At 40.6% G+C, this 16,909-nt stretch overlaps 2 protein-coding genes across 4 annotated transcripts; both read right to left on the reverse strand.

The window, feature by feature from the left end:
- Positions 1 to 730: 730 nt before the first annotated feature.
- LOC136477659 (uncharacterized) lies at positions 731 to 9,517 on the reverse strand. 2 transcript variants are annotated; one of them, XM_066475894.1, is made up of 15 exons: positions 9,177 to 9,517; positions 7,130 to 7,796; positions 6,717 to 7,029; positions 6,275 to 6,421; positions 6,026 to 6,114; positions 5,839 to 5,931; positions 5,162 to 5,288; positions 4,093 to 4,157; positions 3,846 to 4,017; positions 2,707 to 2,922; positions 2,525 to 2,572; positions 2,267 to 2,413; positions 1,725 to 1,807; positions 1,217 to 1,332; positions 731 to 1,121 (listed from the first exon to the last, which is right to left on the reverse strand). In XM_066475894.1, the coding sequence occupies exons 2-15, from the start codon at positions 7,723 to 7,725 to the stop codon at positions 1,039 to 1,041; spliced, it is 2,295 nt and encodes a 764-aa protein (XP_066331991.1). In that variant the 5' UTR covers positions 7,726 to 7,796; positions 9,177 to 9,517; the 3' UTR covers positions 731 to 1,038. The 2 variants fall into 2 exon arrangements, with proteins under 2 accessions (XP_066331991.1, XP_066331990.1); XM_066475893.1 differs by lacking the exon at positions 9,177 to 9,517 and having other exon boundaries at positions 7,130 to 8,084.
- Positions 9,518 to 10,781: 1,264 nt separating this feature from the next.
- Positions 10,782 to 16,392, reverse strand: LOC136477660 (integrin-linked protein kinase 1-like). 2 transcript variants are annotated; one of them, XM_066475895.1, is made up of 12 exons: positions 15,563 to 16,390; positions 14,875 to 14,949; positions 14,629 to 14,733; positions 14,256 to 14,338; positions 13,121 to 13,241; positions 12,890 to 12,969; positions 12,525 to 12,587; positions 12,306 to 12,421; positions 11,899 to 11,984; positions 11,633 to 11,754; positions 11,292 to 11,423; positions 10,782 to 11,087 (listed from the first exon to the last, which is right to left on the reverse strand). In XM_066475895.1, exons 1-12 carry the CDS (start codon positions 16,025 to 16,027, stop codon positions 11,066 to 11,068), a joined length of 1,470 nt encoding a protein of 489 aa, XP_066331992.1. In that variant the 5' UTR covers positions 16,028 to 16,390; the 3' UTR covers positions 10,782 to 11,065. The 2 variants fall into 2 exon arrangements, with proteins under 2 accessions (XP_066331992.1, XP_066331993.1); XM_066475896.1 differs by lacking the exon at positions 11,633 to 11,754 and having other exon boundaries at positions 15,563 to 16,392.
- Between the last annotated feature and the right edge of the window lie 517 nt (positions 16,393 to 16,909).

The following is a 16,909-nucleotide window of genomic DNA, read 5'->3' on the forward strand; positions in this document are numbered from 1 at the left end:
GGATATTAGAAGATTGCAGATTGGTGAACAGGTTCCGACACAAAAGAAATGAAAAAGGAAAAAAAATGAATACTCCCAAAACTTTTACAAGCTGCAGAATGCGACATTCAATTACTTCACTGCACACATTGTTTGTTGTACAAGCAACATGGCTGACAGCGTGTAAATGTAGGGGCCAACAGCCCAGGGCTCCGACTTCCCATGCGAGTTTCCTGATCGCCCATTTCGGTCCAAATTCACAATTTTAAATTTCAACTTATGAAAATTGACTCCAACCACGTAGGCATGTAGACAACAGATCATAATTGGTCATGATAAAATCAGCTAACACCATAATGATTCCATAAACTTTATGGGTTGGTTCCGGTGACTAAAATTTAGGTGTGTCGGGAGGATGTTGCATGGGATGTTCGGATACTAATAAAAAAATAAATTATATAATCCATCGGTACTCCACGAGACGATTTTTTAAGCCTAATTAATCTATCGGTAGCACATGTTTACTGTAGCAAATATTGTCAAATCATAGACTAATTAGGCTTAAAAGATTCATTTCGCAAATTAGTCGCAAACTATACAATTAGTTTCGTAATTAGTCTATATTTAGTACTTTATGCATGTGTCCAAACATTCGATGGGACAACGACTAAAATTTAGGAGGGGCAACCAAACACCCCCTAAATTACCCCAATATCCACCAACATTCTATGAATTTAAAACATATTCAATATTTCAGGATTGCATAGTACCATAACAATTGATCTGTATTTTCCACGTCCATAGCAGCCGGTGAAATTTCGGTTGCAATTTACCTGCCAAACCACGCCTAACTAAATGCATGTCAGCATGAGCATCTCTAAAGCAAGTCTATCCACCTTACTAATTGCAAAAAATGGCCGTATTGCCTTTCAATATATATGATACTGCCGCTAGGTAGCTGAGGTCTCTTGAATTTTCTGAGTTCTGACTGCTGAAATAATATATATAATAATAGGCCACCTATCTAAACGAGCCCTATGTTTCCGAATACTCTTCCAGCTACTGCCGTGCTTCCTCTTCCTCTTCATTGTTCTCTGTTTGGGATGCTAGCTTCACAATATCTTCAACAAGGATCTTTCCTTCTGAAGGCGTGCATAAAGAGAACGTTCAGAAAAATACAAGAAAATTGGGCAGATGTAACACTGGAGCAGCATGTAGGTGTCATGGGTAAACGAACCTTTGTCTTTAGAAAGGTTGCTGATGAGCTCTTGCACTCCTTCTTTCCCTATGGTGTCCTTGAGATAGGCTGCTGCGGCCGCCACCTCTTCAGGTGTCACTTTGCCATCATGGTCCCTGAAAATTGTGTGCAAATTGGATCATAATGCTGAGGACTATGTGCAAAATGGTTATGGTGGCATATTACAAATGACTTCTCTGTTTGATAAAGTAGGCCATCCCACATATCTTAGGATAATAGGAAGCAGCAACCATGCTTTTACAGGGACTCCACAAGGAAGATGAGTTTATGAACTAGTGCATTTCATAAAACAATCATCTGAATATGGTTAGGTAGATCACAGAAACACCTGACACAGAACTGTGTTTTGACAGGGCAATAGAGTTACCGCCGATTGTAAATTAACAAAAAATAGCATTAAGTTTCCCTATCAGGGAGAACTCAGTAACAAAATGCACTGGCTGACAAGCACACAACATAAAAAGATCCATACATACAAGTGACTTACTTATCAAGTAGTTGCCAACGATTTCCAATTTGTGCATCCACATCATCAATCTCCTTTTCTAATTCTTGAAGCATAGCATCAACCTGAATGCAGCAAAGGTCATAGTTATATGTGATTCATGCGAACAGCAAACCCATGAATCATAAATATTCAACCAAAAAAGGGATATAATAGCATACATATGCCAACAACATAGTGAAGATACAAAAGCATGCGGATGCTTGTTTCCTTTGCAGCACTTTTAAAATGCCAAAAGAGGTGTTCAGTTCAGGCAGGCTTTCTAAGATTACATCATCATAATGAAAATCAGAGGCCTTTTAGTTACCAAGTCTTGTCAATATAGACCTTAGTTACATTTTGCAAGTAAAAGTTTGCACTCTTATCTCCAACTTTTAGATATTTGTTTATAGTTTTCACTGTCGATATTCAAGGCTATTTAGGCAGCATAGTTCCAAGAGTAGTAGCAATAAAATATGGGAAATATAAACAGATTTTAGGTAGACACTGCTCAACTACGGGGCATGCCCCGAAGGATTCCTTACCTTCTCAATAAGTGCTGATGAGACTTTTTCTTCTGCAGCAGCCTCAGCATGACGGTCTGATTCCTCTCTAGCAGCTATGTATGCTCTCTTAGCTTCTTCTTCACCCTCTGTACCCTCCTTTTCAAGCATTGAGTTGTATAGTTCTATCTGCATGCGGACAAAAGTCCTATTAAATATCCAGTGTACATATTTATATATACAATACCATGAAAGATGCCTGCATGAGTATTTGTTTGTCTAATCCACTTCATATTATACCTCCTTGTTGACAAGTCCCAAGAACTCCTGACGCTCCTTGCTTACAGACTGCAAATACAGGTCACAAAAATGATCAAACAGAGAGGATGGAATGAGGAGACACTAGTGTTCCATAGCTACGATGTTGTCACTGTCAACATGTATAGTTACTAAATGAAAATACTGATTGTATAGGAGCATACTGATGCAGATGCGAGCACTGCCAATGCTCGGCCGATATTACAGAGTTTTTCCCTGTCGTGTTGTTTTGCCTTTCGCAGTTCTTCTTCCCTAGCAGTAGCATCAGTCATTTCTTTCAAAGCTAAATCTTCAGCAGCACCCTCTGGTTCTTTGAGCTTTGTCTTTTCCTCTTCCTCTTGTTTTGCTTTTTCTTCTTTCTCCTTCCTTTTCTCTTCCTCCTGAATATATTTTTGCATTAAAAAATCAATAATAGATTTGCAGCATTACGTTAACAAAATAAAATGGTTGGGTTAGATATAAAAAAATACATGTTCCGACAAACATAGGATAATTATCAAGTAAAATGTGTATGCAGATTTGTGAAAGAGAACAAATCTGCCATAATTACAGTGCGAGTCTTTAAGTACTCCAGATAAGATGACAGCATTGGGATTAGAAACTACACAAATTGGAAGCATGCCTCGAGTTACAAACTTACAATACAGGCAGGGATATCAATTATGAAATCTAATTTGTAATAACATTTTCATTTCAGATTCTCTTAATCGAACATCTTCTCCCTAACCATGAAACTGCATAAACCACGTAATGAGAAACTTTAATGGATAGGGACTAGATAGATTCCTTTGAATATGAAGGGGTTCTAGTTCAATTCCCTACCGATTCCATGAGATTAAACCTAATCTCTATAATCGAAACAAAGGCTAAGTAATTGTGCTCATCTGAACATCTAACACGTGACAAAGATATGAACAGGATCTCCTATGAAGTTTACACATAGGATCCAACTAAGGATTCATTCATGATGTATAACTAGGGAGCAGAAACATATGGAATAACAATGCACGAAAGTAGGAATTTCAAAATCTGAAACAGCGCATTGGGTTAGATAAAATTAAATATGTGGCTTAACTCTAGCTTTTTCGACTAATAATAAAACATAGGTTACAAACTACAAGCCAGCAGGTACACATTCAGTGGAGGGAAGTTCTCTATCAGCTTATCATTACAGTGGTTTTATGTCCCCAAAGATTATGGCTGCATTGGCACAATGGGAGGTTAAAAAAAAAACACATCGTTTAACTATTACAATCTATATGCTATCTCTAGAGAAATAAAAAGATGCATATGTACACGTCACCTTGATAAGTTCTTCTTGCATCTCAAGGAATTCAAGTTTTCTCCTCCTCTCAGAAACTGAATCTTCAGATGGCAGTACTGTCCCAACTGTATCCACAACTTCATCCGGTAGTGAAGATAGTGTTGCTACAACAGCTTCCTCAGGCTTCACTTTCCCAGATACAGTAAAAGCTCTGACAGAATTACCAAACATAAGAATGCAAGCATAAAAATAGCATGACAACTGGGAAAATGTTTACTAAATTTACCTTGAAAGTATGAGAAGTGAAGATGGCACTGCATAGTTTAGTGAGAGATCCAACCAGTCTCGGAGCTGGCAAAAAAGATGAATGTTACTAGAATAATTTTATATGCATTTATATGGCATTAGTTAATTTTTTTTCTATATAAATAGTTGCCTTGAACTTGCAGTTAAACTCAAAGGCCATGCAATCCCTCAATATCAGTTGTGTTTGATTGAAAGTGCAAGCTAAGTGCTGCCATAACATTTCCTCAACAGTACATCAGACTTGAAAAATGTAACAAGGACATAAAAAGTGTCAACTAAAAAAGATTAAAGAAAAAGATGATATTTACTAGGAAACGTAAACATGGCACTTTATAGCTCATATAGGTGCTTAAATGCAGCTATGAACTAAGAAAAGTATCATGTATTCTTGGGAAGAACACAAAACAGAACCTACATGGAAATGGATGGAGCATAGCCCAACTCTATCATAGGAATACAGGATGACTACTCCATTCCATAGTATAACGAGTTAAGGTAGGGGCTGATCTAGGAAATCAATTCAGTGGTGCCACCAGTCAATTATCTTGCTAAAGCAGTAGCCTATGATTTGCATAATGGTAGTGTTACAAAGGTAATTCCTCAAGCCACTGATGTCACAGGACACCACTGATTGCACTGTGGATCTGCCCCTGAGTTAAAGGTGTTGCTGTCTTTTTTTTTTCTTTTTCTCTCAAATGACACAGGAGAGCTGCGTGTCATTTCATTAAGAGAGAATACAAGTTACATACGCACCACATACAATAGAGACTCAACCACGTCCAAACAGACCTTGACGTAGGTGTCAAGGTTAAGCGACCTTGATGAGTAGTTCATGGACAGCTGACGAACCAGCCAAACACCACAAACTACCCTCATTTGCCACTGCCTGTAAGACTACTGAAATACAAGGCCTAGTACCCCTCAGACACACAAGCATTGAGATGTTTCCGTATCTCCCTAACCACAAGGATGGTGAGGGAATTCAGCCCTTTCTTTCTGACTTTTGGAAGTCTAAAATTATTTCATGTTATAAGATTAAGTGGGGAAACCTGCTGTCTCATCTCTTCAGTTGACAGTAGACCTAGGTGACCACGTTCCCGACAGGCTTGCCGAAGCTCCTCTTCAGAAAGAGACTCCACACCCTCAGCTTGAATCATCTTATCATCATTCTTAATGCTGCAAAGATAGGTACCGATACCAAAATAATAAGCAGCACTATAAGAAGACAGTTCAAAATTCAAATGGTAGCATATTAAATCAAACAGAAACAAGACAAAGGGCAAAAGAACTAGCAAATTGTGAAACAAGAAAAGAATCTTGATGCTATATCATTTTTTTTTTAAAAAAAAGGTGTACTGCTGAACCTGAACTACTATTCGACCTAAACACCACTTAAATCCATTTCAGAGATTTCTAAATTCTGGTAAGCTTGCACATCCATCGTGAATTGACTAATATGAAATATTTACTTGAAACTACTTAATGTAAAGATAGGCCACAAGCCTCATCACAGTTTGATCTACAAAATTGAACATTTTCTGTTATACTGGCTTTTTTTTTAAAGGGGTGGCAGGAGTTCTGCCTTTCAATTAAGGTAGGAAAGCAAGTTTGTGTACAGTGAGGCCAATGTTACACTGGCATTTAAGTAGATACAATCAGAATAGTATATAGATGCTCCAGATGCAAATTAAACCAGCATTTCTACAGTATCAATTTAAATACTTACTCTTGCAGTTTTTTGCGAAGCATGAACCTCAAGTAGTGATCTGTACCAAAAGGCCGGATACCCATATATTTGCACATATTTACCAAGCGTGGTCTGCAGAAAAAATACCAAGCAACTGTTTAGTCACTGGTGTAACTTTGATAGCTTGATGATCAATTTATACAGGTAAGATAAAAGAACATCGAACCTGCTCATGTTATCCAAAGTAAGTTCATCATTGAAAAGCTTCGCAAAGCTCAAGATTTCGTCATTAGAGACACGTTCACCTCTCCTTACCTAAGCAAAATTTAGGTATGTTATCCAATCACAGAATAGCAAATGGCTGTTTACAATACATAACTAATTGTGGTAATGATTCGAGCATAGAAAGAATCTATACCTTGTTACAATAGATAACTAATTACAGTAATGATTGGAGCATGGAAAGAATATATACCTTGTTCAAAAACTCGTCCAGATCTTCAGCAGTCTGTTTTATGTCCCCACTACGTGATGTTTGAACTTCCTTTGCCATTTCTTTTGCTGTATCTTGCAAAAATTTTGCATATTCCATCCTTGCTTTTAGTTTCCTTTTCAATGCTTCCTGCACAGTAAAATGAATCATGTCCTTAAGCCAATCAGTTTGCACTATGATAATGTCTTCACTCTGTAGTCATGACACAAAATGGCACAGAAGACCCAGTTCAAACATGAGACGCAAAAATGACTATCTACAGCAACAAGAGCAACAGTAAGGTATGCTGTGCCATGGAACTAATACACTAATAACAAATGTGCAGCAGTGAGTTTGTGACATACAGAGTACTATTCGCATGACGAGAAATGTAACACCACCAAACCAGTATAATCTCTGGTTCTGAAACCAATCAAACACGTACCTCTTCTTTCATTTTGTCTTGGAAAGTTGATGGAAGCATGTTTGGAAATAACTTCAGGAACACTGGCAGTAAGAACTCCATGAAAGGAACAATGATGAACACAGCAAATGGTACCAGCCTGAAGATATCAGCTGTTGTGCGTGTCAGCTGTTGCCTCTCTCTTCTAGAAAGGCTTTTTCCACCGGCAAGTTTCACCAGCAATCTTGATGAGATTCTAACATCTGCCCATAGTAGCTTTGTCCCTAACCAGTAATGCTGCAGTGTAGAAACAAATTCATCCTTCCAATGCTTAAGCTTTGCAGCCCAATCAGCCCTTGACAAACAAAGAGGTAAAGTTTCGTAAGTTAAGAAAGAAACAGACCAATCATTCTTCTTATATGTACGCATTTAGGTACAAAGGAAGGAACTGAGACCTGCTCATTGAAGCCACAGCTCGCAGAGCAGGGCCAATACCCAGAAGCCTTGCCCAGAATTTCTGCATAACTGATTGGCTAGCCTTCGGAGATTCTTGGACCTGTTTAGCTTTGGCTTTAGCTTTTGCAGTACTTAGGCCTTCCACAGCCTGATCACATTCCTCTGGGGATGCCTCTTTTTTCTTTCTATTTTGCTTCTGATCCTCACTCTGTTCATCATCAATATCCAACTTAGGTTGCCCTGCAGTTGCAGTTGATGATGCACGAACTGACTGCAGAATAGATCTAGCTCCCAGCGGCAACCCAAAGTCATTCTTTCCAATTCCATAATATGAAAGAGATATCCCATGAGCTGGACATCGCAGAAATCTATTAGCAAGACCTGCCAAATTCCTTTTATTCAAATTCACACTGTATTGCTCCTTCTCAGATCTTGAGTCTCCGGAGCTTTGCTCCAGAAACCGTAGTGCTATTCTTGGCTCAGCCTCACAATCAATTCTTCCATGTTGGAAGGTAGAGGATGAAGATGAGAGGTTAAGTGTTTTAACATGATCGAAAAGATATTTCCTTCTCCTCGTGATTGCTCTTGAAGCCATACTTGATTGTTACTCAATCTCCAGATGGGAAGGCCAAGGTCATGCCTTTTAGGGTAGAATCCTGAAGTGGTCTAATTGTCCAAACATAAGCATAAGATTTGATTATTCCCATAAAGAAATAAAATAGTTGCAAAGAACAGGTGCTTGGTGCAATAAGACTTCACAACCATATATAACAACAATTTTCAAGGAATCCTAGGATGTTGTTCTAATGGAACCGAATGTTCAGTTCTCTTGAATTGCCTAAAAATATAATTATTGAAAAAACAAGAAGCTAGCAACTACTCCCTCCGTTACAAATTATAAGTCGCTTTGACTTGTTTTGGTACATCCATTTCGCTATGCATCTAGATATAATAATATGTCTACATACATAGCAAAATGGATGAACCAAAAAAGTCAAAACGACTTATAATTTGGAACGGAGGGAGTAATTCATAAGAACCATTAGGCTAATTCACTAAAGCAATTAGTGTCCAAGCTTGGCATAGTTCATCCAATCATAGGCATTACAACAAATAAGTTTGCAATTTGTTTTTTCCTTTTGGCATGTGACCTCAGCATTTAGTTTTAGAAAATGAAAATTTTGAATCCCCAGCTGGACAAATATCTAGAGTCTTCTCTCAGATGCTGGTAAGAAGTTAAATAAGAATACCCTTGTTATTTGCCTCAACTGTCCAGATTTATCACTAGTAACTGTCATGGGTCAACTGTGAACTAATTCTGACACCATTGAGAGCACTTCCTCTAACAGTCCCTGAATATCAGTAACAGATGGACTATAGAGATCAGTAGCCAACCATTCCAAGAAATTCCTATTTCACGTTTACACGAGCCCCTCTACTTAGCCAAAGTTTCGTTTTTGCTGATCTCGTTGAGGAATCTGATGATTATCCACATATCAACAGAAAAAAAAGCAGACTTTTATCATCAGCAGCAGTTCAACAGTTCCAGACTACAACAGGAAGGCACGTATTAATCTACCCAGCCTAAGCGGCTGAACAACAAAGGAACAGGTGAAGTACGGAAACAGTACCTAAAGGAAGGGGCAGCAACGAGACAACGACGCGTGCCACCGTGGTTTGTACATTAAAAAAATAACTCACTGGGATCAATTAGCGATTAAGCACAGTTTCAATTCGGTCCTTTTCGTTACCGCATAGACCCCCAAAATGCCCAAAACTCACCGATCGCCACTGAAATTTTCCCCAAAAAAGGGCCAAAAATTAAAAATTACAAAGAGCACCATGCGGAGTCATTGATTGGCGATCCCACTGATCAAACCATCCCTGGATCATCGCCGAACCACCGACGCAACGGCGAGCGAACTCGACTCGCAGCAAACAGAACCTAAAACATAATGCCAATGGGGAAAAAAGTAATACGGGAAGGGGGGAGAGAGAGAGCCAGAGAGGATCGCTTCCTGGAGCGAGACGGAGGGGGGCGCTCACCGAGAGAGGGGTGCCGCGCTGACCGGGCGGGCGAGTGGACTGGCACACCGAGCTGCGCTGGGGTGGGGTTTAGGGCTTTGGAGGAGGGGAGGGGAGGGGAGGGAGAGGGAGAGGGAGAGGAGATGAAGGAGGGAGGTGAAGAAGCAGGCGTGAGAAGGAAGAAAGAAAAGTAACAGGAGGAGCGGTCGCAAGCCGCCGCACATGTCTTGCAGTTCCAGATGGCCAACGGGCAACGGGGCCAGGTAAGTCCTCTGCTGGAGTGGAAGCGCTGGTCTATTCGTGTTTTTTTTTTATAATCGAACTATTCGTTGAACGAAATTATCTATACTGACAGCCCTTGCAAGCTTAAGTTAACTTGCAAGCTTAAGTTAACCGTGAACGAAATTATTTAGTGTTGCTTGGCTACCATTGCACGTCTGTTTTTTTTTTCTTCAAATTTCAAAGTAGCAAGTTACTTTATTGTTCCAAAATAATTACTCATCTTATTTTTCGAGTAGTCAAATTTTTTAAATACTACTCACTTTGTCCCAAATAATTAATTCCTAAAACTATTTAAACTAAAGTATCTTAAATTTAACTAAGTATATAGAAAATATAATAACAACTATAAAAGCAAATAAATATATTGTGAAAAATATATTTAGGTCATAAATATTGATGATATTTTTTATAAATTTTGTTAAACTTAAAATAGTTTAATAGTTTGTTTAGCACAACTCTAGAGGTTAACTTAATTTAGGATGGAGGTAGTAAATATAAAACTATTAAGATATATAAATGTTAATAATAATTTTCTATAAATCTAGTTAAGTTTAGAAAAAATGATTTCTCGTAAAATGTGGAAATATTTTGGAACGGGTGGACTAGTATAACTTTTGAAGTTGTTCTCGATCAAAGCAGTTCCAAACTTCTTGGTACTCCGTATTAAAATAAAAACACGCGAAGTGACTTTGAAAATTGGCGAGGAATCGGCACCAGTCCTCACTCCTCAGTCCTCAGACATGGCTGCGCGTACCCCGTTCTTCTGACTTCCCATTGGCTGCCCTGGGCAGATGCCAGATCCCGGACACTCGTGAGCGGCGAACGTTTCTTCGCTTTGCGTGCTTCCCCTTCGTCGCTGCAGCATATTTCTCGGGATATGCCTCTGGTTCTCTTTCAGCACAACGTACACAAGCGACAGAACAAGTCCAAGCATATTCCCCTTGCCTTTACGTAACGTATCAAGGCCGCGCTTAGCTCCAGCCAAAGTTGGCGGCGCCGGAAATCAAGCTGCACTGTTGGACGCTGTAATATTTTGTTTGTATTTGATAATAATTGTCCAAACATTGACTAATTAGGCTCAAAATGCTCGTCTCGTAAAGTACAATCAAACTGTGCAATTAGTTTTTAATTTCGTCTACATTTAGTACTTCATGTATGTACCGTAAGTTTGATGTGACAGGAAATCTTCTTTTTACATAGTGCCAAATTTAGGAAATTGGGGAAAAACATGGCCCAACCTATCCCCAACCCAACTATTCCTCTGTACGCAAATTCGCACATGCTAGCTGCCAAAAAGGAAAGAAATCGTGCAGAATTTACAGCATTCACATGTCGTAGCTCGTAGGAGTTCAAAAGCAAGTGGCGAGTACTGAATGCTCAGAAAAGTAATACTCTGTTCACTGTTCCCGTTTGGATGAAGATAGCTCAAGAGAAATTGGGCCGGTGGCATAAGCCTAGATACAGTCATACAGGCTACAATCTGTGCTCTCCTTTTGGACGCGTATAGAACCTGAACTGAAAAGGAACGGCTTCTGTTTGTAACTCTGTACGTTTCTTCACTCCTGTTTACTCACATTTGCTGAAGGGAGGGGCGAAATCTTTGACGGCAGCCTCGCGGAACTTTACAACTATCTCTCTCCAGTTTGTTTCCTGTGTCAGATAAAACGAGGAGTATGATGACCAAACCCCCACGAGACAGATTTTTATGGCGTAACAATGAGCTAGGTTCATGTTCTGGAAAACGCATCAGAATGGAGAAGCAATTGTAGGAAACGGGTAACACTTCAGAGAGGGATTGGACTGGGGGATTGGCAACTGATGCTGCTCATATGATAAGATCAGCTAGAGATGTACCATGGAAGCTTGAAGGTGTCTCTCCAGCGACCCTGCTTAGTACAGCTCGCTTGTATCTTGTTCAGGCGCACAATTATCTCCGCGAATGTTGGCCTGACAGAAGGCGTCGGATCCCAGCATTCTTGTATCAGCCTGCAGCGTGCAAAGAACCATTATGAGCAGCAAAATGGCACGATGCTAAATGCAGCGTTTCACCTATGTAAATATCCACTGCTAGTGACCATTAGCCTAGTATGTACTATGTAGTTGCACGCTGCTAGTGTGGTTGAGTTGGCAAGAGAACTTGATCGATCAAGTGAAAGCAAAACTCCTCGAGTAAGTAGAGCGTGTGATTCACTCACTCTTTCACATCACTGGGGTAGTATTTTGGTCTATTCTTGAATGTTGGTCTCGATCCCTCTAAACAAATCATCTTAGCTGCTTCTTCTTGTGGCTTTGGGTGAAAAGGAGTTCCTTCAATCATCTGAACCAGAGCCATCCATAGAACGGGCAAGCAGTGTAAACGTGAGAAGCTAAGAATTTCTGTTCATCTAAGTGACACATCAGCCAGGATGCAACACATGGTTAGCCTGGATTCCTTGCATGTAGATTGGATAGCTTTGCGTACCTCATAAAGAATGAGACCAAATGCAAATACATCTACACTTCTGTCAAATGGTTCATTTTTGTAGACCTCGGGAGCGATGTATACATCTATGCACATTGAGGAAAGTATCAGCAAGCTACAAGACAGAGTTGCCAAATAGACAGGGGGGTTAAAAGGAACTCGGACACTAGCTAAAAGAGTATTATATAGTAAAATGAACACTACATCTGAAAAAGGAACTGACCAAACTCATGAACTTACATTTCGACGGCAAAGGCATAACAAAGAAAGAGGATTGGCTAGGAGGAGCATAACATGGGTTGAACATTTGAACTATTTTTTCCTTCGAGATGGTGACATCTAAGGTCCATTTATAAATCAAAGCTCTTCTTTAATAAGAAAAAAACTTCTGAGTAAGCGCAACATACTGTCTAGTTTTCCAACTGGCTGAGCCATTTGTACTTTATCTTCAGAAACTTTAGTCAAATTCAGTGATCCAAACCCAGCCACCTTAAGCTGTCCTTCATCGTCCTGAACGATGTTTCTGCAACCTTACCAAAGTATCATAGCGTACAGCATACATGTAGCCACTTATATTTAAAAGTTTTGCATGAATTCAACAATGGAATAATGCTTAATGAGCTTACTTTGGTGACAAATGTCCATGAATGATTGGTTCAGGCTTGCACTCATGAAGATAATTCAGTCCCCTGAACAAGAAGGGAAAAAATCCTGAACACTTTGTTCGGTTCAACTGTAGCAGACACAAGCTTCATAGTGTTGTTTCAATTGTACCCAACTGAATCAACACAAAATTGCTATCTGAAAACACATTTGTGTGTTACCACACCTAAAAGAACAGTCCTGCCATTCTGATCCATAAGCCAGGAAAGAATATATTCTTTTTCTATGTGAGTATAAAATAGTGTACTTCAGTGAACATTTTGCAAGCCGCAAGGTGCATAAAATTTTATCAACAAAAAAAATATAGATTTCGTGAGTATTTACACACCTCGCAATTTCAAGAGCAAATCTTATAGCTTTGTGAGGCTTCAGGCGACCTTTCATCTCAAGATAACTGGCTAAATCACCCTAATCAGGGAAAAACGGATATAGTCATCAATGACAAAGACGGCATAGATTTTATGTGTAAAAAGAGTGCTACTTGAAAGAGAATGGGTTGAGCAACTAACTGAAACTGAATACAGAAATTTGTCTTGTTCAGTCAGTTATAGTAACTTACCTTTTGATGGTACTCTGAAACAATCATCATTGGGACATTTTGTGTGACAGCTCCAACAAATTGGACCAAATTGGGATGCCGTGCTTTCTCAAGTAAGGTAAGCTCGTCTTTGAACGCATTTCTGAACAAATATAACAATGGCACTTAGAAACATTGCATGCAAAAAGAAAAGGAGAGCTCAAAAGTTAATTAATAGGCCAACCCCTATGAAACAGAACAAAAATTACAATGCTACAGACATATTTTAGGTTATATTACAGACTAACTATATGGCAAACCCCCTATGTAGCATTGCTTGGTTAAAAAGCTTGAATCTGTTTGCCTACACGGCCATTTAGCCCGTTTATGCGCCATGTAAACGCTGCACGGTGGCTTGCCGTGTCTGTTTAATCAGCAGTTTATCCTGTTTAATCACCATTTAGTTTGTTTAAATAGTCATTTAGCCTGAATAAATAGTTAAATGATAGGTGACCGTTTAGTCCGTTAAACATTTAGGCTAACACTTACACACTATGTTCTCTACATGACTATAACAGTCCAAAAATCATATTTGGATATGCATTCCTAATAAAGAGACAAAACTGCACAAGCAGTCCCTAAACTTGCTTGGGGTGTCACCTAGGTCCTTGAACTTAATTGTGCCACTCAAGATCTAAATACCATTAGTTAGCATGACTCCAGATGTTGCAAACCAGAATGCATTATAGCCATCTAAGAGAGAGAGATGATGCTAAACATGTGCATCCACTGGAATTCTTATTTTTTTCATTGTCTATGATGTGTGACCCAATAGTGATATGAATGATGAATTTCAAATTTTCATTGACATGGATGCTGCCATAGATGCGAAGTAAACAGATCAACACTATAGGTTTGGACCTCGAATGATCCACTTAGTAAGTTTAGGGACATAGATATGCAAATTAATAGTTCTGGGACCTAGGTGACATGCGGAACAAGTTTCAAGATCGCCCTGAAATTGTAGTACACATGAACTTACTGAGTGAATGAGATGGAATAAATTATGGTGTTGATTATTCAACGTCATTTGACATAATGGAAGGTATAACAGAATGCACATGTAATTAATATAAAAAGATTACTCAAGATAAGAGTTAATGTAGGTAGCCATTACATGCTATCAGCATCCGAGAAGCTGTCTTTGTCAAGTATCTTAACAAACACTTTCGAGCCATACCATTTTGCCAGATATGTACCCTGTAAATTGTATGGCAAGTAGCACTGTCACAATTGTCTGCAAATTTTTAAGCTAATGTACACTTGCACGAATAGATAGAGAAGACATAATGTAGCACATGCAGAGCATATATATTGAGAATAAATAGATCTGAAAATTCTAAAAAAAACATCCTTTAGCTTGAGCTTCTATGTGGAAGTAAAATCATGGTGGAAGTCACTGAATAACCAAAACCCAAAGTACAAAAATATTAAGAACAGAGTAAGATGAACAATAAACAGACAATATTCTTAAAAAAAAACAAACATGCCTTTGTGACCTCCTCTCCTCTTGGGAACTCCAGTTCAAGTGGGTTCAGTTCATACTCTGGAACTTCTTTCGGATTTGACACAGCCATTGGAGTCTTTCTGGATTTCTAGGGAGTAGAATAAGCACATGTTAAATATATGCAGTATCTTTGAAAGCAAGAGAGGAGGAATGGCTCAGATCCCTTGCATCTTTTTTTCTTCTAAAAAAAGGAATAGCTCAGTATTTTTGCGTCAGTGAAATATAGTACCGGAACTTTTGCTCCTCTTGCTCTCAGAAGATTATATACTTCAAAATGGCCGTAATGTTTCGCGTCTGCTGCTGGCTGAAAATCGTCCAAAAAAATGCAGGAAGACAGAGATAAAGTTCAGTTAGATAAGGTACTTCCTCTTATCATGGAGGTCTAATCAACCTCGTTGAGACGTTGACTATTCTCTATAAATAACCAGTTGCATAGGTTAAACCATAATAAAATTCGTTCAGCTAGCGTGGCATTGATCTAACGTTGCTTTGTACTCCCTCCATCCCAAATTGTAAGTCATTCCAAGAATCTTGGAGAGTCAAACTTTTTTAAGTTTGACTAAAATTATAGAGAGAAACACAAAGATTGATGACATCAAATAGGTATAATATGAAAATATAACTAATGAAGAATCTAATGATATTTACTTGGTATGATAAATATTATTATTTTGTTATATAAATTTGGTCAAACTTGAAAAACTTTGACTCTCCAAGATTCTTGGAATGACTTACAATTTGGGATGGAGGGAGTAGATGTTTTTTCGTCCTTTCCATTAGTATGAACTGAAGCACATCAGAAACTACAAAGGCTCCACCCATTCAGACATTCAGTGCTCTAGACGGATCGCGTTCGTCTTAGAGGAACAGAGACAGCTAGTAACGAAAATGAAGTAGTAGCAGTAGAGTTGACGAACCGTGCTACCCCATCGGTCGCGGGCGTTGATGTTGGCCTTCCAGTCGAGCAGCAGGCGCACGACCTCCCCCTGTCCCTCGCAGGCCGCGATGTGGAGCGCCGTGCGCCCGTCGAGGTCGATGCTGTCGACGTCCACCCTGCTCCGGAGCAGCTCCTCCACCGCGGTGGCGTCCCCCTGGCAGGCCGCGAAGAGCAGGCGCATGGTGGCGTCCAGGTTCTCCGGCACCGCGAGCTGCTGGTGCGCCGACGACCCGTCCGGCCCGCCGCGTGGCGTCGGGTCGAGCGACGACTGCCTCGCGATCGCGAACCGCGTCTGCTGCCGCGGCCCCGCCGCCGCCCCCGGCCCAGGGCCGCCGCGGCGCGGGGTGTGCGGGTCCAGCGACAGCTGGCGCCACAGCCGCGCCGCCCCCGACGAGAGCTGCCGCGAGATGCTCCGCGTCATCTTCTTCGCTGCCGCCCCGTCCATGAGTCGTCGTCGTCGCAGGGCCTCCGGAAGCCACCGCCGGCCTGGGACCGCGCTGGAGGAGGTGGTGCAGCGTGCTGGTGGGACGCGCGTGGGATCTCGCGCGCGACGGGTGGGTGCTTCTGGGGATTTGGGGGCGGATGATTGGGCGTGGGCGATGCCTCTACTCCCGATTAACCAATTGGGCGACGACTCGATCGAGACCAGCAGTTGTATATATATATGGCACGTTAGGTTTTTTGGTGTACAGCTCACTACTGGTAGCAGCCGAGTTCGAGCAGCAGCGATGGAAATGAATGAATCCTCTTGCAGTTGCAAGCAGCAGAGTGGCAGAGCATTTGTGCGCGCAGTTGGGGCGCGGGGAATAAAGCGAGTGGAGGAAAACGCGCGGTGAGGTGTGAGGGGTTTTAAAAACGCGGCCTCGTGTAAGCTACAGGGATGTTGGGAAGCAATGTGCCACTGATTAGTGGGACCCAAGTGGAGCTGGTCATGTTGTCAGTGAGGGCGAGTGGATGGTGCTGTGTGTGTTGTTTGCGTTTGTTCGCTTCGTGAGAACGCTTGCCGACGACTTTTTTTCCTCCTCTTTGTTTGCTTCGCGCTCCTCCGGTTACTAGTGTGTGTGTTTATCTTTGCCAGCCTGGAATGCTGGATGGGGATATCAGATCAGCAGCCTACGACCAGTTTGCTGTTTGCGTGTTGAATTTTCCTCTACGTGCATAGTTTTATTTCTGCAATCCACGATGTTTTTTAAAATGGAAATATCAAATGTTACCATCTACAGTGGTGCTACACGAACATTTGCTAACACGGTATCGATTTGGTCCATCGGCTTTGAAAGTGCATTTTTAGATCCAAAACCTTGATTATTGATGCTTAAAGAGTTCA

The sequence above is a fragment of the Miscanthus floridulus genome, chromosome 8, assembly GCF_019320115.1.
Source record: "Miscanthus floridulus cultivar M001 chromosome 8, ASM1932011v1, whole genome shotgun sequence".
NCBI classification, from domain to species: domain Eukaryota; kingdom Viridiplantae; phylum Streptophyta; class Magnoliopsida; order Poales; family Poaceae; genus Miscanthus; species Miscanthus floridulus.